Source organism: Calliopsis andreniformis, chromosome 8, assembly GCF_051401765.1.
Source record: "Calliopsis andreniformis isolate RMS-2024a chromosome 8, iyCalAndr_principal, whole genome shotgun sequence".
In the NCBI taxonomy this organism is placed as follows: Eukaryota; Metazoa; Arthropoda; class Insecta; order Hymenoptera; family Andrenidae; genus Calliopsis; species Calliopsis andreniformis.
The window spans coordinates 7,730,549-7,756,649 of NC_135069.1; the positions used below are offsets into that span (position 1 = coordinate 7,730,549).

General features: G+C 41.9%; 1 protein-coding gene across 2 annotated transcripts in view; it reads right to left on the reverse strand.

The window, feature by feature from the left end:
* The window catches only part of LOC143182156 (EGFR adapter protein), a 47,202-nt gene extending 22,467 nt beyond the window's left edge, over positions 1 to 24,735 (reverse strand). For both annotated transcript variants that reach the window (XM_076382978.1, XM_076382977.1), the window contains exon 1: positions 24,511 to 24,735. In XM_076382978.1, coding sequence (XP_076239093.1) covers positions 24,511 to 24,735 — 225 coding nt within the window. The remainder of the gene's footprint in view (positions 1 to 24,510) is intronic.
* Positions 24,736 to 26,101: the final 1,366 nt, after the last annotated feature.

Sequence of the window (26,101 nt, forward strand, 5' to 3'; positions counted from 1 at the left end):
TGTCCCTAGTTGACAGTAGAAGTATTTCTAAATGAAACTTTAGGAAAGTGGTTGACCCTAACGGTGCAGTCATTAAGAAGTTTGGCGAACGTTTTAAACGCAATACTGGGGCGTCCGCTCGGTCGTATAAGCGCAAATCATCAGTAGGTTACGTATATTTATGAGGTCCATTTATCACCTGATCCTTTTACGACTACCCTGAAAGGATGAGAAATGGCGTTCTCCAAATGATTGAAATCCCTATGCTACGTCCGAAGTGAAACCCTCGAAAATAATTACAAATACCACATAATAATGCAATATTAATACCTGCACACGTAATTATAAATGGTTAATACGCGTTGTATGCTTGTTGCTGTTTAAAAGGGCAAGGAATGCGCTTATATGACCCCCAACAGGAACCCCTTGAACCTATTAAGTCATACCATAAGTAGTATCACTTTTCAATGTTATCTAATTTGTGTTTTACGATTCCATGCGAAATCTGTGATTAAAACAGTATTTATAGGATTAAAATCCAATTAGTGGAAACATAAGAAGATTCAATAAATTAATAGCGGTAGCAAAATGGATGGTGTACTCATAAGATTACATTGTTAATTGATCTGTAGATGAATATGCAGATACTTTTCAATCTTTTTTTAAGAAAGGAATCTTACATTTTTATCTATAATAATTCCTGCCATTTTTCACAATCTTCAAAAAAATATGGAAGTACTACAGTTTGTCAAGACCATTACACTAAAAAAGATTTCACTGTCAAATTTTCTGAATAATTTTTCCAGCAATCTATCTATTTTTGCCTAAAAACAATATTACATTTCATTCATTCCACGATAGACTTAGAAAAAAAAGCTTCAATTGTAAAAAGAAGAAATGGTATTTAAAGACAAAATAAAAATCTCTCTAAAAAGTTGTTTAATAAAGAAATAACTCTAAAGGTGTCTCGCTAATGGGGGTAGGTCCCTCGCGAGTATTATTACGAGTCGCCCGTCCCGCCAAATAATTTTACGATTCCTACTGTTACAGCCGAGCCAGTGTTATGCTGCTTCGAGATATTTCAATTATGAGGCGAGCCAGCGGTATAATCGTCGTTGGGCAGCATCTCGTAAGTTGCGTGCTCATAACCCTCGCAGCCTCGAAGCAGCGGTCCGCGGTGTTGTAAGTTACGTTGTTAACCGCACACAAGCCCCTCGTTCCCTCCTGTGAGGCTTTAGACGAAGGAAAACACGACAAACCCTGGGTTAATGGTGAAATGGAGGGATTTTCTGCTTGGATGTCTCGTGTGAACCTTTACTTTCGATGCGGATGATTTCGTAACTGCGTCTGGGGATTGCGTAACGATCGGCGCCGTTTTCTGTGGTAATTTTTCTATGGTTGTGAAGCGAGAAGGGTCATGGGAGTGAAAGATTTTAGAGAGCATGTGTGACTCGCAGGAAAATTAGAGAAAATACTGTAGAATATGGAATAAAGAGGATCCAAAAAGGAAACGTTCCCTTCTAAGTAAGCTAAATGTCCCCATACCTGAACGCTTAAAATGTTAAATGCCTCACTAAGTGGACAATCTAAAGATCCATGTTTCGATACTTAAATTGCGCCTGAGTAGCTGAATATATTATATCGTAATACTATTTCTCAAAGTGGATCGTGTAAACCTAATTTCAATCAAGCTGGAACGACAGTTTTGATCGACTTTAGATTGATCAATTCGGTTGTTCGACCAAAAGTTGCTTAATATAAACGTAGCGTTACTGAATCATGTGATATCTTAAGTGTCCCATTATGGGGTCATTTACCTCATACCAATTATCGAAAAATTGTCAATTTTCCCTTCCCTGCTAATTCAGACAGTTCACTATCAGCTCCAATCCCCAACCCACAAACCTCATCAACAATCTCCCTCACTCCACCTAAACCAAGGGGTTAAAATCCTCCATTAGCAATACCCTCGACGAATATCGCGCACAAAAACCTTCACAGCCTCAATTCCTCCGCCCTCCTCCAGCCCTCCAAGCGTCCACTCAAGAACAAGGTCAGCGAGGACCTAATGATACAAATTCCACCGAGTGCTCTTCACCCCTAAATCCTCGTCCATCAGCGTCGCAGCGCCCTGTAGACGGTTCCCTCCGCTAGGAGCAGAAAGAAGACGAGTGACCATCGTCGGGGACGTCAGCGGGCTGGGACGCGGGGAGTGAACAGCTTTGCAGCAGGCCGCAGTGCAAATGCAGGCCTTGAATGTGTAATAAGCACTCACGTCGCAACCCTTGGCTAGGCTGGCTCGTGTCTGCGTTTAGAAAGGTCCTGGCTTGCACACGCGCGCTGCCTCACGCGGGCCCACACGTGAATGGCGCGGATCTGTGTGGCGTCGGGGCTGGGAGTGATAACGGCGCCAGTCGACGCAAGGTTTGATTGCGAACGGACGACGACGCCGTTGCCTCGCAGCCCGCGAGGCAAACACGCATCGCGGCGGGCGCAGCCTGAAAAACAGGCTGGAACGGCGGGCTTGGAGTAGGGCTGGAAGGCTATCGCTCTCTTTTCCAAAGCTCATAAAAGCCACGGCGGTGCGTATTAATGCGCGACGTTGACGTCGAGCCGCACGAGAGCTCCACTAAAAGACGACGCATTGTGCGAGCAGAAATGAGAGTACATCGCCCTTCCACCTTTCACGTGCACCTTAACCGCGACCAACTGGGAACATATTGTGCGCGACACGGCCGCTGGATTTCGCCGATCCCTTCCCCAGGTCCTCCTCTCTCTCGCGTTTTTTCCTTTGGCCCGAAGGAAAGCCCCTGTCGCCGAGTTTATCGTCTATTCGAGGGATCGGTTCCTACCAAAGCCGAGTTTTCGCGGCGTAATCTATCTCGTGGGGCTTTTGATCTCGCGTAGAATGGGCGAATGGCTTTGAAGAAGTTGCTACCGCGGGACGATTCGTTGTACCTTGGGGAAGTTATGTTTTTATATCGGCTGGCTCTTTAGGAGACGACTCGGGGAACGAGGAGCCTTGGGTATGACTTCTTTGGCGGGTTTTGGGGACGTTTAGGTCTTAGGGTACTGAGATGGGAATGGGACTGAAGAGTATTGTTGAGGAGATTGGCGGTGAGGTGTCTTTGGAGAGATTTTTGAGAAGGATGACATGTGTGTATGTACTGCTTGTCTGTCATGAATGCATCGTGGGTCTATGTAGATATATTGACAGAAGGACTTCAAGTAATCAATTTGAATTATATGCTTTTAAAGGATGATATGTAGGTCTCCTATGACATGTGTCTGTAATTATGGGAATGGCCTAAACAGAAGAACCAACACACTTAAATTTGTTACTTATTTTGTGTTGCATCGATTTGCATTACAAAATGTGGTAAATTCAAGTCTTTTAAATTTTTTACTTAGGCCACCTACATAGCCAAAGTATGGATCCTATTGAAATGACTGATATAGATTTCACCGACCAGATTTCACTACCAGGATTAAATAGCAATAGTATTAACCGATAGCAGTAATAGCCGAGATACACATTCTCTGCGTGGGTGGTAATACCTACGCATAACAGTAAATAAGTCTGTAAATTGAATGCTCTTTCCAAGACAGTACATATTTATGTACGTATATTGAGCAGTTACAGGAAAGCGACTATCTTTGACATAAAAGCGTGATTTATGAATATTCTTTCACTTAGAAATTTTTCAACAATAAAGGGATTACCTAACAACAGAGACTAGAGAAAGATATACACTACCGTGCATAAGCATTTGCACACTTTCACATTATAGAAAACGCATAAAATATATTCAACTAAAGTTCTATATTATAGTTTTGGCTACAGACCTAATCTCAGACGATTATATTGTATAAGATTTACAAATATCGATGAAAATAACGTTTGATATTAATTAAAATAATGTGAAGTTTCCAAATACTTATGTACGATAATACAGGGTAGTTCACTTAAATAGGGCCACCTACATATCTATTCCAACTGTGATGATATAAAAAATATTTTACTTGAAACTATTCTATTTGAGATGTCGAAGACATCTTCTATACCATTCAAATTCCATGTAAAATATTTCTTGTGTCATTACAATTAGAAAAAGAGATATTTAAATGGTCTTATTTAAGTGAACCATCCTGTATACATAGTATACTAATTAATGTCCTAGAACTCGTAGATAATATGTTAAGTTTGGAAAGCATCGAAAAGGATTTTACATACCACTTATTCCTAATTACTCTCCAACTCAGAAAATTGTATAAAAATCTAGCCTTCGTCTTATAGTCGCTGCCAGTCTTCAACAAGAGGAACCAATTATCGAAATGATGCTGCGAGCGGAGTTGTCGGTTAAACAAGACATCTATATGCTGGTCCTCGAGCCGATAGAGGAGAACAACACTCAGCTGCCGAAACTCGCCGGCAATTTCTAACTAGTTCGCAAGAAACCTCGTTAACGAATTTATTCGCTATGACTTTATCAAGTTCGAAGTCGACGAGCGTCTTCCTCCTTTTAGTCCCGCGGAAGCCGTTGCTCCGCTGCAACATTAAAAGTTGCCTCAGCCGTTTCCCGCGGAGCAGCAATTATTATGCAAGAGCGGTCGCCGACTTGCTAGAATTACGAAAAAAAATCGCCTCCCGCATCTGGACGACATCGGCGTAAACTTTCTCCTTGCGAGGACCTGAATATTCAATATTCACCAAGGCGTGTTTCAAAATCGATGCTCCCAAGTAGTCTCGGCAGTATCGTTGTTTACAAAATTCAATCTCGCTGTATATAAATGTGAAATTTATATCGAAGTTCGTCTGCAACTGTGGATTAAATATTAGTTCCTGAAATTGAGTTTCTTCCTTGTAAAAGAAGACAAGGCAGTGTTTTTCTGTTTACCATTCTTCAGGAGTTCAAGTTCTTCTTGATGTTCTCGTTATTATTAATTCGGGATGAAGTCCTATTACTTCTGCAGAGAAAAGAAAGGTAGAAGTTTGTCTCTGTATAAATGTACAGTGTTTCCTCGATGTAGATTTCCAGAAGGGGCAGATCCCAACTACGTGTCCTTAAAGTTCCATCAATCTCTTCTACCCGAACTTGACACCTTCTCCTCAGAGTAAAGAAAGCGGAAGCAATTCTTCAAAAAGATACTATTTCGACAATGAATAAAATTTCCCAAACGAACGCTTCCTAAAAACAGCTGGTTATAAATTCCCTCACGAATTCTCTTTGCCCTGGACCCTTTCATCCCACGAGACAAAACAATCTATGACGATCCAACCCGACCTCCACCGTTTTCCAAATAACGCGCCACGTCAGCGACGAAACGCTAAACACTGCCAGAACAATATAAGGCAATTTACAAGAGCGTCGGCTTATAGGTGGAAAGCAACTAAAAAGAGCGTTCCTCTCGTTCATTATTCTTTCGAACGCGCGTGAAGCAAACACAATAGGTCTGTCAGGCGACTAGCCAGCGGGCGCAGCAGCAGTCACGGTGAAAGTTTAATCGCGGTTACGCGTGTACCAACCGGGCAAAAATAAATATTATCCATGCGGGAGAGAGCAGGACTCGTAAAGAACGTCGCCAGTATTTTGCATTCACCCAGGAGAGAGATGCTCCCCTCCTGCTCGTGATTCTCGTCAGAGCTAACTGCATTGTCACACCGCCTAGACACGGACGCTTTGGCTTTCCCGCGATAATGCTTGCAGGCTTGCTCGCTCCCGCGGGGACAACCTCGCGGTAAGACTCCGCGGATATGCTCGGATGGCTCCCCGTGCTCCTCGTGTGTCGTAAATCCCGCACAGGTCTATACAGGATGTCCTCGAAACGCCAGAAGACTATGCTGCACGAACATCCGGGTATGTCGCGCTGATAAATTGATGCACCAAGCTGCAGACGTTTTACACTGCTTTCGTTCGAGGGTTTAGACGCCTTTCTCGAGACTATTTGCATGTAGCTGGTGGACGCGGGGTGTTTGAGATGCAGTCAGGCCTGGAGTTTAGGGGATTTGAAGGATTAACTGAGAGAATGATGGACCCCAGAAGACTTGCTTGGGTTACTTGGAAGATGTAGCGTGTGTAATTGGGTTTAGGAGATTAGGGAGGGTGTTTTTAAGGCTTCCACAGAGTTGTGGCTTTGGGATTTATACCGAGTTGTTCTAACAGGGTTCCGATTTGAGCTTACTTCCGTTGATTTTAATTTGTTGCGTGTTTTAAGTCTAAATTCCACTAAGTGTCCGCACTAAAATATTCTGAATTATCTTAGAGCTTGACAATTTTTGAAATAAGCGAATGGTCTAAACCCCATTAGCTGAGAGTCAATACTATAATACTGTGAATCATCAAAAGTTGATAATAACAAATTGTGAATATTCTAAAGCATAATAACTTTTAGAGCTAGTACCATTCAAATATAGTGAATACTCTAAAAGTTGTCAATTTTTAAAAAACACAGGTGGTCTTGGTCTAGCCTAGAGTTAACACTCATTTTCTAAAAGTGACCTAAGAAATTTTCTAACAATCTTTCCACCAAACACACATCAGTTTCTTGATTCTAAGATTGTCTAGGCTCCAAGAAATAGCGAATGCTGAGTACCCTTCCAAGTCAGCTCAGTACTGAAGGAAAGGGAATCGTCATGGGAGAACTATATACCGTGAATCGTCGGCGTGGGAATAAGTTCCAGGTCGATTTATCTCGGCGAGTCTCTTTCGATTAGCCCCAATCGCGGTCACCTGGCACGATCGACGGTTTTTCGAAAGGTCAGCTATTCGAGCCAGATCTGCCTCGAGAGGAAAACGTGAAAGAAAGGAGCAGGTTTTCGGCACCATACATCAACTATGGTCCGCGTCGGTCGATCGTGTCATCGAGAGAAATTTATCCTCTTCTGCGTAGGCGGTGCAAGAACGAAAATACGATCCTGGGATTCCCGCCCCGTGGAAGAAAAGGGACCTCGGCTCTCTGCTCCGAATTCGACCGCGATGAAATCATCCTTCGCTTTATTTCGCCCCTCCTTCCTTCTGGACGTTGACTTCGACCCAGCCACTGACCCTCTTCAACGTTCTTAGATCCGGCATCCTTTGACTAATCGCTGGCCAACGTATGCCATTGCTGGAACGTTTTTGTCGGTCCGTGTGAATCTGCGGGTCGTTAGTCTTCTTCCCTAGCGATGTTCTGGGATTTAATGGAAGCAGGTCTTTTGGAAATCTGCTGGTCGAAGCTGTGGAAGCTCCAGAATTTATGGGAGTTTCGTTATTTTGGTCATTCTCTACTTCAAGATCTTGCTATCTGTTGTAAGAATCGAGATCTTCTAGTATCGTATCACGTACGAACAAATTTTATTCCACATTATCAATCGAATCACTTCCTTTCCACTTACACTAAGATTTCAGAAACTCCTCGCACACAAGAATCCTTCATGGCAGAACTGAAAAGCATTCCATTCCTATCGTAATACTGTACAAGTTAAAACTCATCTGCTTCTAACAGTACTTCCTTCAGTATTAAACTCTGAAAGGAACGTTTCCAGCCAATTCTGGTCGACATTCAAAGTACCAATATCTATGCAATCAGTATGACGATCGAACGAATTACAATTTTATTACGGTGTACAGAATTGAAAGGATCAGGTTAGAGAACCGGAGGAGCACGAAGCGAAAGGCAGCGGTGGCGCTGGGAGGATGGTGTCGACGGTGGCGATGGTACCCGATGGTAGGACTCGCTGGTGGGACGGGAAATCTAGAGGAATGGGAGATATGGCCGTGACCGCGTGGAATGCGTGGAATGTGGCCCGTCACGCCGGGGCAAAGCCACGGCAGCCCGCCGTCCTTTCGGTCCACTTCGATCCTCGTTTCCCCCATCTTTACGCCCAGGACGTCCACGCGAAATTGTGTATCAATTCGTCGTGGCCCCTCGATTACACGCGTGACCACTGGCGAATTTTCGCGAATATTGTGGGAATGGAATTCATTCCTGTTTTCGTGTCACGATACGCGGTGGCTATAGGTCCTGGTTATCCTAAATGGCAGTAGATAGCTGGTTTATCGAAAGTGGCTAATGCCGTTCGATTTAATTTTTTTTTAACCAGTTCGAGGAATTATAATAGTGGGAAGAGTCTCATGTTAATGGGATATCACCTAACTCGGGTTGAAACGATGGTGGTTCCACGAAGGGGTCTATGGATACAAGTGTTATGTAGATAAGAAAGAGGTCTTGGAATGGACGCTGAGTATGTAGCAGGGGTGGTATAAAATTAGTCCTTAATTCCTTAACTGTTCTAATCTAGAATTTTTGAATTTTCTAATATTCAAACATTTTAATTTTTTAAATTTTCAAATTTTCAAATATTTGAAATGCAAGCTTTTAATTGCTCTAGTGTTCCAATCCTAAACTCTGAAACTTTTAAATATTCAAAACTTTCAAATTTTCAAATTTCTAGATCCTCAAAGTTTCAAACATTTAAAATAATAAATCTTCAATTTCTCAAGCTTCCCAATATTGAAGTTATTCTCCTTGAATCCTTTTATGTATTTACACTTCTCATGTTTAATGTTTGCGCATTTGATAAGTACTTAATTAAAATACTTAATCGACATTATATCAATAATATAAATTATCTCAAAAGTATGTGTATTGAATCCTACAAGTTACGCAGTCAATTAAATCATAACTTATAACTGTACCAGACAAGAAGCTACATAGCAAACAGATTACATAATGACCATAAATGTACACGTAGAGTATCTCAGGAGAATGTCTAATCAATCACACGACTTCAGGAACAAGTCTCTGACAATGATTCTGTTGTTTTGCGAACTCGATATCGATTCGACGTTTCCTGCTGCTTCAGAACCGACTGAACACTAATGGCACCCTAGTGAAACGTAAACCGTGATTAGACAGTATAGTAACACCTGTCATCTCACGCAACATCTTCTGGACAATCAGGCAAGATACGAAGCCCTCTAGGATTGTCAGGAAAATCAATCACGTTATCCCGCACCTGTCTTTTGAGAGATACATTCGGGAGCATCCGAAGAGTCTACCACAGACCTTTATGTGTGCACCAGATTTGGGGAAACGAGGGAAGATTTGCACCTGCTTTCTCAGAAGGGAGTACAGCTTCTTTCTCAACGTTGTTACTCTGGCCAGAATAAGTCAGTGTTAACGATTCGTGTTGACCATTCGAAACAACGAACCGAGTAGCTTAGATAATTAAATTTCCTGGATGATCGAGGAATCGCTTCAATTCCGTAGAACAGTGGTTACTGACCGCAAGCCGCATTATTTATTGTCACTGTGAAATCCGCTTCGGTCAAGCGAAGCGTGGGAACTGTCATTGCAAGAGGTTCGAAGTTAGAGAATTAAGTCACTTCAAATTCATTCACATGGAAAGATCTTTCCCAGAGAACTTAAACTTTCTTTTGCTTTCTGTCTGTAACATAGAGGTGTTAATTAAGAATGGAACGAAAGAAACTGTAAGTAGGTTCAAATGAATAGTTTCGAACAATTCACGAATACTTAGAAAAGGAAAAGCAGTACCTTTATCACAGAGACGAACCTAGAAGAGATAAGTTTACAACATTTATGGATAATTTAAGAAATGTTGGCAATATTTTTAAATATAATCGAAGTTAATATAATTGGCCAAGTAGATTTGAATCTTTCATGAGTACTCTACTGACAGACTTCTCTGTTGCAGTCTTAATCCTGAATACAAGATTCAAAAGTTCCACAAGGTCCACAATTCTACATATACACTTATACCTTCTGCTAAAACTGTCATTCTTTTATATCCATCCTGGGGCTCTCAGGCAAAGCAAAATAAGCATCTCATCCTCCTATTCTCTCCCCTACTGTGCTAATGAACCTCAGTCCCCGCAATATCCCGAGCGTACAACCTACTCAAATACACTAAACGTGTACAGTGGAACAGGGAGTGAAGGTTCCACCAAACAAGCCTACTTCCACCATCCCTAAACGAAGTCCAGATACCTCTAAACCCTATTTTCAAATTACCGATGCAACTCGGCCAAAGAACCCAGCGCGAGCTCGCATTGACCAGCAAGCTCCAGTTAACGCGGACGCAAGGTGGTGGAAACGTTTGACCATTATCGCTTTGCTCGATGTAACGTAAAACCCGTGGAAAATCAGAGGATACATCCTGCAGAGGATCGGTCTCACAGAGAAACGAGGCGCTGGGTTCAGGCTGGGGCGCTTTGATCAGCAATTAACACCAGCTCGATCTTCCGTGTGCTGATCGTATGAACCCTGCCGAGACACCAGACTGATTTTCCTCTGACTGGTTCCTTCACAAACTGGACGGTTCACCTGTTTCTCATCATCCTCCGATGTGCCCCTACAGCTCGGTCGTGTTACTGCCACCAGCAGAGTCGCTTGCACACGCCAGCAAGTCCAGTCACGCTTCTGATTGATCAAGTTTCCAGTTGCGTCGGACCAGGCGATGGGGCCGATGCTTTTTGGAAAATTGCTCGACCTGGATTGCGATGGAGTCTGAGGTTCGTTTCTTCCATCACATTTTAGAGGTTCGTGACGTGGAAGCTGGGGCGTTGCGCTTCTTTGTATATTTCTTGGGGAACATGCAACGTGAGGCTTTTGGCTCCCTTTGGTTTGAGCTTGAGGGATTAAATTGAACACTGAAGTATTCTAAGTGGAACATTTTTTAATTTGTCTGCCATTGTCTAAAACTTAACAAGAGATGTTTTAATAGATTGTAGATGACGTTTTTCAATATAGTTAATATTCTTAAAAGAGGTTCTCTAGAAAAAGATACATGTATTTTTCCCCAAGATATGATTAAACTCTAGGAATATATAAATAAGGAAGACTAATTGAAGAATAAGGTTTTTTAGATAAAAATGAAAGTTGTGAGAGTAATATTTTATATTTAAAATAAATCTATTTTCTCTATAGATTGCTGACCCTTTCAATATTATTAACGTCCATAAACGTTCAAGTGATCGAACCGTCCATAATAAGCTTATGGTTGTCGGTGGATCCAGCTAATAGGGTTGCAGGATTTCCGTACATGAAAATTATTCGAACTACCTCATTCAAAGTATTAATACCCCATTAAAGATTCACTAGCGCGTAAAGTGATGTCTCTGTGTTTCACTTTGAAAACCATCTGTCTCTACCCCCCTCTACTTTAACAAAGTTCAATCTCCGGAAAGCTTGTACTGTACCATAAATAATTGAATTGAAGACTAAATATAAAGGGTACTGTTCAATTTTACCAGAAAGTTTCCACTTCAAAAAGCAATTTCATTTTCGGGATCACACACTTTTCTGTTTCGAAGAGGTGGAGACCGAGAGCTCGAAAACCTGGTATTCTAGACGAAACGTTTTCGGCTAGATTTAATTAACTCGTGATTCGAGACGTCGGGTGAAGGTATGGTACGAGGGTGGCTTAATTTCGTCAGTTATGAGTACTAATGAAACTGTGGTTTGTGTTTCGACGGCGGCCCATTGTTCCCCGAGTCGCCGTTACGGCCTGAAGCTACTAAAAAGAGCCAAGGTAGGCCCATTGTCCTGTGAATATGTGCTCTAGAGTGCCCTTAGGCTTTCCATGTTGCTCAAAATAATACAACACTATGAAATTCCACTAAAGACTGTGATAAACAGTGTCTAGGAAAACTGGGAGATGCTGTCGTCTTTTAATAGTGTTGATTCTTTTGGCTATCCTCTCTATGCAAAGATGAAGCACAAAATGTAATAGTGTATTTCAATGTGGCAATAAAGATTGAAAATATTGGTACGTTATAATAGAAGATTTTCTTTCGTTATGATATTGAAAATAGTAATCTTTTAGTAATTTCAAATTTTAATAATAGTTATACTTATGCATTTGGAAGTTTCTTAATTGCTAATTTTGGATTGGAACTCTGAAGTTGGTCACAGCATACAAGTATGAGTTTCCATTGTACAGATAAAAGAAACTTTCGAGCAGAGACATAGGACAATGTACTCTCGAGCTACATGCTGATACAGGAGATGAAGATTCCATCACAAGCATCCGACATCGATTTTTAATTACTTCAGTTCGTTTTACCATTCAGTCGAGTGACATCTAACTTTCTCCTGAGAAAATATACCCGCTCGTATTTCATATGAGTAGAATGTTTCGACACCGAACATGGAGGAAAAATCACAGCCGAAGTAGAACAAATATTTAATCAGCGCCTCAAGAGGCTTCTACCATCTTAAATCCTCAAGAATATTCATTACTAAGGAACCATAAAACCCTAAAAAATCACAGTTTAACGCGTCAACTGAGATTCCTATCTAACTCACGAAACAACGATTGCGTAACTATTCCTAAATAGCAACCTAAATTAAAAGAAATGAAATTTAATCGTAAATCCAGACGTCAAGCTAGAAGCTACAGACTGAAAAATTGAGAATTATTCTTCTTGCTACAATGCACGATTTCCTTGCAATATTTCGTTGTTTTCCCAATTACAAACAGCGAAGAGAGACATATGATCGCAACGAGATCCTGCATCAAAGTATCGCTCGTGTGCATCCGTCTTGACTGACCAGTGACTCCTCCAAAGGAACTAGTACTTGCAACAAGGTCACGATTCCCACTGCTCTATATCTTTTATACTCCACTACGTGCTCCATATCCTGTGCACCTAACTCTGAACTGATTTATGAACACGATCATCTTCCTCCATCGGTGACGAGACAATAAAACTTTTCGAGACGAGGTGGCCCGCGCAGGGAACAATAAAAGGCGAGCGTTTATCTCCCGCGAAGGAACCAAACTACGGCCACTCCGATGGGAGTCTGTGCTTAAGGATTTCCTATCGATAAATTACTGCAGGCATTAACTACCAATAACCCTGCGCTATCTCTGCTCGCTATTAATACCGGATCCTGTAATAGAGAGCCGACGATAATCTTGAGAGACAAATGCCAGCCTCTGTTGTTGATCACGAGGGTTAAGTTACGAGGATTATCAGGGAACGATCCACTGTGCATGCCTTTGGCTAAGTGTGCACGGCTTTCGATAGTCGACAACCCTTGCCTTATCGTTTCGCTGGAAATAATCGGTAGTCGAATATAGCTCGAAGAAGCTGAGGGCTTCGATGAGAGCTCGAGCAGGACTGGTTACCTCGGGAACGAGGGTCCTTCAGTGTATGATGTGTGCAAAGTGATGGACACGTTCTAAAGGGGTGAAACTGGACTCTCTGGATCGAGGGATATTTATGAAAAAAATTTCCCTGTAACTCTAGTACGAGCGAACTACCTTTTGCGTCGAAACAGTGTACACTCTTGGATAAAAGTATGGGATTACTCTTTGCAAAAGTGTGAAGATCTTTTACTCAAAATTTAATATTCAGGAAGAAAAGAATGATAAAAAAGTCCCCATATTAAACGTGGATAGAGACTTAACTGTTATAAGATTAATCAATATAGATCAATAACATGAAAAATGATAGACCCATACATGTTCAAAAAATGTATGTCACTTGTGATATTTTTTTCAATAAAAGTATCTATCAAAAACGATTTCGTTTCTCTCGATCCTTTTCCCCACACGTTCACACCCAATCACGAATGCAAGTAATTTACTGAATAAATGAAGACTTCGCTCGGCGGCTCGTCGAGAATTTGATACATTGAAAGTTTTGCCGAGGCATCGTGGAAAGGCTGGAGTTATCATGATAGATTATTTCAGTGCCCGTAGGAAAGTCGATGTTGAATGCGGCCGATGCACGATACGGTCCCTCCGATTGCAGATTCTTTTCAGAAAACCCCGTCTGGACCGAACTGCTGGCGCATCCAATCGAGATCCAATGTGCAAGATGGCGTTTCCTTATGTAACGTACGATCAGGTGTACATACTGGACTGAACGGAACGTGTCTTCTCCGTGTCCACCTTTCTCCACTCGTGGTCGTTTTTCTCGGCAGAACGACGATACACTACGTCGTAGATGACGACGAGATTAGATTAAGAACCGTTTCATGGATTCTTCTTTCCTCAACGTCGCCATGCTAGTTGACACCGATTATTTAATGGAGCGAGACTTCTTGGAGAGTAGATGTTTCTATATCAGCGATGGCTGTAGCCGTAGTTTGTGAGCTGCATCAGGCTCTTCTAGATACATATTGTAGTTTTCAGGTTCTGAAACTCCACTTTTAGACAAATCTTTAGGGAAAAATCTATTTTTACTTTTTCGTCCTGTGTCCTAGTAGAACAGTATTTTCAGAGCAATTCAATTCAGAGATGAGAAAGTAGAGTCTTTACCCTGTACAATGAGTCCAGACTCGCTGCTATACGATTTTTTTTCGTAAAGTTGTAGCAGTTCAAAAATCGACACTATTTTTTATCTTTGAATCAATGTGTTATTCTGGTCCCAGAGTCACACTTCTCGCTGAAAGTGTGATAAATCGGTAAAAAAAATTGTAGGTCAATTTTTAATATCTCGTTGGCAAGAGGAGGCTTCAGACTTGCAATCTACTGCAAAATAAGTTCTGGAAAAAATTTATCAAGTTCCGGAGAGAAGTCTAAATTTGGAGAAACATCTTCGTAAAAATTCAATTTAGAGACGAAAAGGTACTCATTAAATGTATCATTAAATCTACCCATTAAAATGAGTTTAAGTATACTTCTGCTAACAGAACGACAACTTCTGGACTCAAAATTAGTGATCCTTCAATTTAGCTGGAAATAAAATATAGTGCCAATAGAGGATGTAGTTTTCGAGTGTTTCTGATAGGTGAAATGTGGCGCCTGTCACAACAGGGCTTGTCCCCCAATGTTCTATATTCTCTCTTTGCTTCAGGGATGACCGTTCGAGCGAGTCTGCGCAACAGTGAGATTCATTAAACGCACACTGGAAAGGAGAGGCTAGCGTGAGCGTAATTAAGAATTTTCCCAGTGTCAATTTGATTATGCCGCGGAAAAAGGAAAAGAATTGCCACGGTGCGTACACTTGCAACAGGGAGAAAAGGAGAAACTGTGTGTGGCCGTGAATGTCACTATGAATAATTGTTATTACCCGTGGTGGAGAGAAACCGCGAGACAAAACCGGAAGTGTGCTCGAGCAAAGTGGATAAGCGTTAATGGTGCGTTCTGCGAGCAAGGAGAGGGAACACGCACTCGGTGTGTGGCGTTGTCAAAGGGAGTGTGCGTACGCCGTATAAATTTTATGTAGGGTGAGAAAGGAACGTGGCGAAACGGCGAGAAAGCCAGGAAAAACGTTCTGACTTGCGCGCGTGAGAGGGCATCGTGAGGCTAAAGCGAGAATCGACGTGGGGTGAATCGAACAATGTTAAAACAGGAAAGGGAACTGAGGGGAACGTTTGACCCTTAGCGTACCAATATGGGGACACTCAAGAACCTCCAATATTACAGTTTTAAATTGCTCTAGCTTCCAATGTTTCAAGCTGTCGAATATTTAAAATGCAATTTATGAATTTCTTAAATGTACCAATCTTGAAATTTCAGGCTTTCAGGTCCATGTAGAAATTTTTGGCTTCCAAATATTCGAAGCTTTTAAATATTTAACTAACTTTACATTCAGTTGTTGTATACCCGTAAATATTAAAGTACACAAGTTTACACTTAAATTTAATAATGTATTTCAACGAGTACCAACAGTTGAAAATGACGAATAAGAAAACGTGTAGCTGAGAGAAGCTCTGAATACCAAAATCCTCGTCTTACAATTTTCCAAGTCCTTGTATATTAATAACTTAGCTGGGGAGATGAGGACTTTAACCCTTGGTTTAGTCACTATGAGTTGGACTCTGATTAGAAAATATGTACAAGTAGTGACGTCAGTTGTTTTGTCTATAATTTCCTATCGTAGTTATTCTTTATGACTCAGAACTCTGCACTCCAAATAATTTTGTACGAAATATCTTATCGTGTTTGTCGTATGCGATTCAAGACTAAGGTTAGTCATCCAACACGATACAAGATATGTTCTAATGAAATTCTCCAAAGAAACTATCCACAGTTTTATACGACAGCTGATAAAAGAATCGAGATATTATTTTAATAAGCGACTCCTATAGAAGAGAATCATACGACAGAAGCGTCGACGAGGGACACTACTTCCCCTAGTCGGAACAGGCTGTAAGACAATACCGGAAAGTGTTCTTCACTTGAAAGAAGTAAAGTGGATAAACGTAGCGGCGCGTTGTGCACACAGAGGGGCTGTGTATGCTGCATTTAAACATACAAACCTCACAGAGAAACACACACGTCGCAGTGAAAATCCCCGCAGTGGACAGAAGCCACGGTCGTTCCTCGAGATTCTGAAAACTTTAAAGCTACCCGCGCGCCTCGTGTTTCCAAAGCCACCGAAGTGTGTAAAGATACGCCTAGACCGTGGCTCGCACGATGTCGGACGCAAACTTCGTGGTTCTGTTTTATTTATTAAGTCGACTGCATGTGACGACGCGGGCAAGACAAGAAGCATCATCTGCAGTAGAATTTTTCAAAATTGAATTAAATAAAGGAAACGAGTCAGTTTGACTTTTAGACATAGAATTGGGAGAAAGACAAAAATTGACAAGGGTCGTTTTCATTAAGATCTTCAATTAATATTTGTCACATGTAAAAATTCTAAAGAGCCACTTTGTTCGTTTTAATTTGCATACTATTGTAGCTTCTCTCATTCCTGAAATCAGTCATTTCCTAGACAGTAATCTAATAAGTCTGCACAATATGAACACCAATGTACTATACGTGTCCCATGAGACGTCCTCTAGTACTAGCATTAGGGGCAATGCTTTAGGACTTCTCACGAGCCACTATTAGTTCCTACCATAGCTTCACAGTTACCAGTAAATCGATCAAGCTATTCACACGAGTCTAAGAAAAACCGTGTCTCGCAAATCGAACAGACGCGGTATTTATCACGGACTCCATCCACAGACTCCCAATGAAGCCTAACATAGTAGAGGCCACCTGCGCTGCCAATTACATTCTCATGGGTTCCTCGCTCTCCTCGAGTAGCTTCCGAGCTTTGGAAAATGCCACAAAAAGGCGAGCGCTTTCAGCTCCCCGACAAAACGCGCGAAGGCGGCGCGGGAGAGTTCGAGTGGCACGACGAATCCACGACGAAGCCATTACTACGTTCTTTACCGAGGGACGTAATGTGTTATTGAGGAGCTACCAGGTGTAACTTATGCCTCCGCCGAGGCTCGAGAGTTCATATTGTACCTGGGGCTCCTATGAAGTGGCCCGACAATAATGGCCCACCCTTTGTGCACGATGCTCTATTGATGTCGAGAGGAATTCCGTAACGTCTGCGACCTGGAACACCCTCCCTCCACCCCCGTCGTTCCTCTAAGCAAGGACCTCTTCGTCTATCTCACCTGGCGACGATCTGGCTTGCTCTTGGACCCCGAGGTATCCTAGTTTCGACTGCGGTGGACGAAAACGAGTATCGTATACGCGCGACCCATTGTCGCGAGCACACGAGGCGAGTTACCTGAGCCCACCTGGATCTTTCAGAGATCGTCGACTCCAGTGGCCCATTCCTCGTGTGCCTCGATCGAATTTGAAGTCCATTATCCGAGGGGCTCCTTATAAAGACTTTCGACGAGGTTTTGTCCGCGGACACGCAAGGGCGAGAGATCAGTGCCGCGTTTCCCATTGTCAAACACGGCGAGGGTGTCCAGGTTCGTCTACGTTCAATAGACTCCCCGGGGGATGCTCGAGGAGCGTGTCTTCCACTCGGGAAAATAACTCTTGACGACGGTCGCTCAAAGTGTCTTTTGTGGCGACACATCGACGTGACCTCGTCGAAATTCAGTTAAGCGGCACAAGGTGATCCTTGAGGGACCCTCTGTTGCTTGGCGCGGGGACCCTTGGTGGAGGTGGAACTTGGACTTGTTCAAGTTGGCGAAGGTTTCGGGTAACGAGGGGGTGTTTTTGAAATGAAATTTAAGCTCTGGGGATTGATTGATATATTTTGTTACGAGAAATGGAGATTGAGAAATGAGGTAGATATTAGTTGGATAGAAGGGTCCTCGAGTATACTGTTTCTTCTTATAGACTCGTCGATATACTTCAGAATTATCTAGAGAGAGTGAGTTTTGCTTGTTACATGATATCATTTGCGTTCTTAAGAAGACTATGACAGGCTACCAGTATGTAAATTGATCTTAGACATGTGTCCCCGATTATGAATTCATCAATGAAGAATATTCTCTCCTACAATAAGGAAATGTTCTCTATTATGTGATGATTATTCAATACTGAAATAAATGCTACACATGGTACGAAATTTTGAAAAATTAATTTCTGGGTCCCTTTCGACCCAGATCCTAATGTAGAATTTTCGAAAGAAGAAAAGAGCTGAAATATCTGAAAGTATCGACTTCTCAAAATGAAAGCCATGTGGCTAGCTCAATATCACCTCGTTGATAGATAATGCAGTTTGTGAGGGTTCTAAGTTAAGGTAATGTTATTGCAAATCGACCAGAACTCGATTAACCTTAAAGCCTCGAGCGACAGAACAGCAAATATCTTAGAGACGTCAAAGTCTGTGCAGTTGCGAAACATGCGAGGGTGAAACGACGATGTTTGTTAGCGGCGTATAATTTCCGCTCGTCTTATTAGTATATTCCGCAACGCTCGTCCCACTCGACAACGTTGGGCAACGAGAAAACCGAGGGATCGTTCTTTGTACGCGGTGAATCGATTACACGTTCTCATGCGAACAGGAATAAGAGTACACACCGCTGTTTCATTTACTATCGCTCTCGCTTAATCTCAGGGTGAAGTGGCGATCCGAGATGGAGACCTACTAACATTTCATCGAATCATCGCCATTACGTAATCGTTAGAAACGGAGTAGGATGAGGTCGGAATTGCAGGAATTTTGCCACGAATACGCGAGAATAATGGAGTAAAATCGCCTTTTAATGTGCGAGCATGAGGCAATTCTGCACATGCTCCTATAGTACTAAATATGGTGTGTTAACTATAGTCGAGGACAGACGTACATGTACTCTTCTCTGTCATATATCGATTCTGAACGATACTTCTTGAATGATTATAATACAAAGGAAGTATGTTCAGTCTGCTGTTGCTTGTATTAAAAAAGCTAATTTTGTCTTCGATTCACGTGGCACTATCTATGCGCGAATTTGAGTTTTGTGTGATACTAATGAAATATATTTGAGACTCTAAATTTCCTACAGTGGAATAGATCTGAGTAGGTGTATATTACGTTACTATTATTTTGTCACTTTATTTTTATTTTGCAAGAAACCTCATCCAATTAAATCCACTAAGTTTGACGAAACTTGGAATACAGATAAACTGTCCTATCCTTGAAAGTTAGACTGAGAATGTTTCAACCTGGAAACCTCAAAAATGAACAGTTTGTATTGAAACAAGACTATAGTTCCAAGGAGACACATGTAGTATCCCAGCGACTTAGCAAGTTAACACTGTACCCAGTTACTCCTTTTATATTCCTTTCAATGTAATTACAATTATCCTCAACATCATGACCCTTGGAGAAAAAGTATAACCAACACGATTCTATAAGACCACTCAACAAACAAATTATACCGACGTCATCCCTCCAACATTTTCCTATAAGAAGCTCCCCTTTTTCGGACAGGTCCTCCACCATCTCTGGCTCTGCTTTCGTTACGTCTGCTGAGGTCGCAGTTCAAGTGGCGGGCAATTAACGTACTCGGTTTTCTCTGCTAACCTTTTAATTTTAATCTCTCCGCCACGTCGGTTTATCTAAATTGTGCTTTGGTAGTGTGTTGGAAGCAGTTGGTAGTGTGGGAACGGTGCGCAAGACAGTGTCACGGGGAGGAAGTAGACCGAATGCATCGCGATAAATGCGTCTGGGGCTTGGGCACGACTTTAAAGGGCGGGGCTAAAAAAAGGATTGAAGACGATTTACGTGGAAAGTGGTGATAAGTGCCACGACAACTGTACTCCCCCAGTCGTTTTCCTCCCTTGCCACTACGACTTACATGCACAGTATGCGCACCCATGGGAACTCTCCTGAGATTGACTGTACACGTTGAGATCGTTGGAAGTCCTCGCAGTGTTGTGGATTACTCTCTGTGGGCGTTCCTGAACGCGTGATTAGAACAGAGGTTCCCTTGTACTAAGATTTGGAGAACATCGTTTCCTTTTTAGTGAGTTCACAAGGAAGCTCCTTTGATGAGTGTTGAATAGTACAGTAGTGTTTTCTTAATGTAGATTCATGGTTCACTGACGAGTCTATGATGAGAGACACGTTTTCGATGTCAACTTATGATAGCTTCTGGTAGTTCACTTAAGTTTTATTAAAGATGAGAGTGCGTATTTAAAGAAAATTGTTATGAGAAAACGATAGGATACCTCAAATGCAAAGAAGACTTAGGTGCATTGCTATTCTAAATATTTTACCACCAAATTACAAAAAATGAGTGAGTATTAAGAATCTCTAATTCTATGAAGAAAACTGTTTACCTCGAAAATTTGAAGTAGACCTAATTAGACGATTAAAGACTATACTGACAAGCTTGTAACAAGGAAATACTGTACATCAATAAAGTCATCCTTTCTGTAATCAGAAGCGTTTAAGGAATAAACCTGATGACACAGCATCTAAAAATTGATCATTCCTCCAGTACCCACACTTTCTCCTCACGCTCCATTAGCCCTAACAAGTGTATAATGAAGATCGTCGAATCACAACCCTGTAGATCAATCTGACTGCCCCTATCTCCGAACGGGCCGTTCAATTATATTTTATCACGGATTTCCTCGAATCTCGTGGCGAGCGTAAAGTGCATGAAGTAGACCTTCTGAAATATCAGTATTATGCAGGCACCCCATCGGTAAAGAAGGCAGGAGGCAGCGAGCATGAGGTATCCGATGCCACGAGCAGCTATAAGTACGGACCTGAGGAATGTGCCCGTCCGATCCCACGGCTTATCCCCTCCCTCTTTCCCTTTTCTCTCTCACTTTCTCTCTCTCTCCCTCTAGCCTCTCCTGGACAGTAATATCGCCGAGGTTAGGCTGTTCGAAGGCTTCTGCATGCGCTTCGACGATAGGTTCACTCTCCTTCATCAACGGGCACGACGATCTATTCCTAGCCGAGTCAATCTTCATTTCCTACTTTTCATTTTCTACGTTCGAAACGAGAAACCAGCTACTGTCGTTCGACGTGGCGGGATATGAGCTTTGGGAAGGTAGGATCGAAGTCTGTATCTATGGAGGATCGTTACAGCCAGTTGACAGAAGTCGAAGAATTTGGGGGAAATAGAGATGCCAGAACAATGTTCATTTTTGGAGTTATTAGGTAAAATTGGGTTAAGTGAGGTGCTAAATGAAGTACAATTCCTGAGGGATGAGATGAGTCATACTACTTTGTTACAGTATCTATTCAATGTTCATCTTATACCTACACCATGTACCCTACTATATCACTATAAAATGTGTTTCCCATTTACTACAAATAATCAGTTAATACAGTAGATGGTCGAGACGAAAGTTACTCGATTATTTGTACGGTATGTTCAGAATGTTAGGATCGTGGGGAACAATCAGGTTTGTCTGTTTCAGGCAATTAATGAGTCCCTACTGGACATTTTTCAACCTAAGATAGTAGACTGTTTCTCCGTATGTTACATGACGCTTTTCCTCGTAACGAATTCCCTCTTTGGATCAGATATTTATTCGTTTCAACTTCCTTGGAATCTTTGGATTCCAGCTTTTTCTGAAGGAATCGTTGTTAGCCCTCGAAGCGATCCACGCCGATTGCCTAGGCCTTCTTACAGTCTTTTCCCGCGGCCATGTTTGGCTTAACCAGTTCGTTTAGGACTTAGCAGGATTGTGGAGCTATTTAACACGTCAACCGGTCGAACAGGTACAAAATAGCTCGGGGAAGTGACAGGTTGCTGCACTGTGTTGCGTTTCTCTCAGTTAGGGGTAAATCGCTACACCTAGATTTGTCACATTAGGATTGTGGTACCTCTGGTTTCGCGAGAACGTGATGGAGGATTTAAGTAACCATCCTTCTGCGTTTGGAGCGACGGTGAAAGTATAATAAGTGTGTTATGTGGAAGAAAGTTTCCTGGTTTCTGTCAAGGATAAGATAAATTCAAATCTTGAATACATGAAAAAGTATTTGTTACACTCTATACGTTGGCGAATCCCGAGACGATAAAGAATTTTTATTCTTTTTTCATGTTAACGAATTCTATTAAAATCTCTACTCTCTCAAGTCAGAAAAGAGGTCTCCCATTAATCTACAGGTGCCTGCAAACACGTATTAATTTGCTCCATTCTCGTTAGAGCAAAAAATGTTACAGTAAGAAAATTTCTCTCGACTAATGAAAGATTCGAGCACTTTCGCGAAATTCCAGTTCCCTACTGGTAAATCACCGGTGTTAGGATCACAAACGCCTGTTGACGAATGAACCTAATTAGCCTATCCATTTCTCAGACGTTGATGGGAGGGTTAAAGAACCAAGTATGAATACTCTCTATTACTCTTTCACGTGCACTACCTATTAATTTGCGAAATAATGGGAAAAGTGGGATAATACTAGCGCTAATCGCTGGCAAGTGCGCTTCTTTCCAGGGGAACAATAGGGACACAGTTTCTCGAGTTCCTACCTGCCACATGCACCATGTTTGGGCTCGTATTACCGCAACCTAATCATGCTCAGTTAATATGGTAAGGCATTCCACGGCGATTGGCGAAGCTCCGAAAAGAAGGGAAGATAAAAGATAAGCTCGGCGTCAGCCAGGGATCATTTCAATGACGCAACTCGTTTCTCGTTTACTGCTCGTGTGAAAGTCGACTACTACCACCACTGGCCTCTGCGTTCTTTTCGCCTCCTTCGAATAATTGGGAACGATACTGTCGACTGTCCCAACGGAATCGAGTGTCGTGCAGATGGTGCTGTTTTATGCACCTTGCAGTCGCGACGCAGCGGTTAATTGCAAATGGAAATGAACAGGACATCGAGTCAAACTTTTGGCGAACGATTTCACGAAAACCGATGACAAATCCCTGAACTTGTCAGTCAAGTTTTTATGTGTAAATGTTATGTACCTGTCCATCGCGATAATCTTTTTTGTAAACATTAGAGTATTGTTGCTATATGTTCTTTTGATATTTTTTATGGTTAGTTTGATGATTAATTTTTTAAATATTTTGTACTATAGTTTTAGTTACCTAGGATATTTGTTTCATTTTCTAACTTCTTTCAAATTATTCTTTCTCTAAATTTTTCTAAGTCACTTTTATAAATATATATGAGCAGCTGTTATGAAAAGTCAGAGATAGATTGAGAGGCACATAGCAAAAACAACCTTCTTCAGCTTCGAGAATTTTTTTCATGAGAAATACTGGATATACATCATGATAAACATAATATGTATGTACCTGTAATATAATGAATATATTGTTAAAAGAATTTAATCTTTTGAAAAAGTAGTAAAAATGGTAGATGTTCCTGAAAGGAGTAGATTTGTAATGTGCCTCTCGACTGTTCTACGTTTTTATAACATGTAATCGAATACACTTCTTGTTACTAATATTACTATAATTAGTTACTATAATATCGTAATCTAGAATTAACCATAGATGATAGTGTAAACTTTTGTTACTTTTGGCCAAGGCTAGATGGATGTAGATATTCACTTTTGGAAAGTTAAGCACTAGGATAATGTGTATGAAATTACTGGTCGCAAATGTAGTACTCGCTATAATCTCGTGACTTATGGGTAATAAAATTATACAGAGTAAGAGTCTTGCTTTTGAAGATAAGTCATGTAAATCGTGTCTGTTTTATGAGAGAAGTCTTTTATTCTTATTATGTACTACTTTATAAAGAGGCAAGTAGACCACTGTGTACTACATAAATCAAAGTAATAAAGTGACTGAGTAGAAAAAGAAACTATCAAAAATATGCATGAAAGGAGTATCTTAACACAGATAAAGAACTATATTACTGTTTAAGTAAAACATTTCACAAACAATTTTTGAAAGCAGACATAATTTAGAATAGAAATCGAAACAGAAATGGTCCACTACGGAATTACAGTATTTAATGACACGAATGATTAAATGAAAAGATTCAAAATTAGTTTTGAATTCTTTTATGTAGAAAAATACTTTAGATTTAGAGAGTAATTATAAGAAGCATTTTTTTAGGCAAATTCATACATATTAATTAATTTCTGCCTTATGAAAAATGACAGTGAAGTATTATAAAATGCAAGACTTCAAGAATTTCAAAAAAAATCATAAAAGTAGCAAAAAGTGTACAACGATTAAATATTATGAATAGCTAATGAGAGACATGGCACTGATCGAAAGGCTTAAATTCTGTCTATAAAATCGACAATAATTTTCATAAATTTCATCTCGAAATACACCACATCCCAGTGCCTAACATTCCACGAATAGCAACAAGAGAACCACTCATCTAGTAGAGTCACGTGAGAATCGGAGGAAGATTCCTCCGTTACAGTACCTTCGTAGTAATACCGAGTCAGTCGGTTGAGCAAAGACTTACTTTGAGTTTCTGAGTGTGACCACATCGACAACAGCAATACGACATGTAGTCGGGCAACGCTGGCATGAACTTCAGCTGTTCCTGTTGCTGCGCGTACTCGTCGACGAGCTTGCGATACTGCACCCTGAAGATGGGCCTCGTCGTGTTCTGCGAGCCCTTACCAAGGCGTCCCATAATCGCAGAGAATGCGGCCAGGGTTTTGCGCCTGCGTGTGAACCTCCTCATGCCACGGCGACCGTTGCACCTCTTCGTCTTCCAACTCGATTCGAAGCGCACGGCTCGTGGCTTTCGCCGAATTTTGGCTATTTTTCTGGCTATCGGTGGTCCTAATTACTCGCTAAACACCTCGTCCTAATCATAGCGCAAACTAGTCTCACAGAATTCGTACACGTGGACTCTCGCCTAGCAAATCCGCGACTCACTTCGATGGATCGTAGCAACCGAATTCCCTTCGAATACAGAAACAGACGAGCCTGATGTTTCATATTTCGTCGATGCACAAATCGAGGGAGTGTCCCTACAGAGACACCTCGGAATATCAATCGCAACCAAGATGGTGGTCAAGTTCCCAGCACACGTTGTTTCAATCGACACCCACTTGTTCACGCCACCACACTTTCTAATTCTTCTAGTAGCCACGCACTCAACACCCAACAGAACCTTCATTCACTTATCTGCCGAGCACACTTCCCAAGGAATTCACTTTGCCCCCCGATAGACCTCGTAATGGCACCCAGAATCACGGAATTCCTTTCGAGCACTTTAGAGGACGGATCGGTATTTCACTCGAGTCTCCAGGAGATCTTCCCAGAGGCCAGAATCGCGCGATTAAAAATATCCCAGTGAAGCACGGGCGGGGGCACGTTCCAGCGATTGACACGCTCGCTTCTGTAACCAGTTCGAGGTTCTCTGGTCCCTTCTAAACTTACTAGAACAATAATCACGCCGAATCTCTGTTACCTCCAGCCTTGGATCAACACTGTTATATCCCTCAATCTGTCTGCAGAGCAGAGGCGTCTCGTCGCTGGCTTTTTCAGAAACGGTCTTCGAGAATTATCCAGAACCAGCCTGCACCGGTGCAAGGTATATTATCGTTGGCAGGTGATCATCCGTCTCTGATCCAGCGGACCGGTCCGATCGCTTTACGCGTGGGACACGCACGGAAGATCGAGGGCTCCGCTCCGTCGCGTACATAGTCTTCACCGAGTGTCGTTCTGCATGCCGATCCGCGGAAACCGGTTAACGAGTTCGAAGCTGCCTTTCGCCTCGTCCTCGTCGACTGTCAACCATACCTGCGTCTACCACTAGCGCGCTGCTCCTCGGCCTCCCTTCCACCAGTCACCGTTTTATCTTTACGGGGCCCTGGCGTAGCCGGGAATCAGCCAGGATTATTCTCCATTCAGTCCCCGAGAACAGCCTTGATGACGGTGCTTCACTAATAACTGCCAACTGTTATATAAAACAATCCTTCAAGACGTAGTCTGCCTCGTCGCGGGATCAATGCTCTCGAGGACAAGAGCTACTAGTTTTACACATTTTCTCTCATTGCACTGCCACTGCCGGATACGGCTCCGTTACGCGTGATAGGACC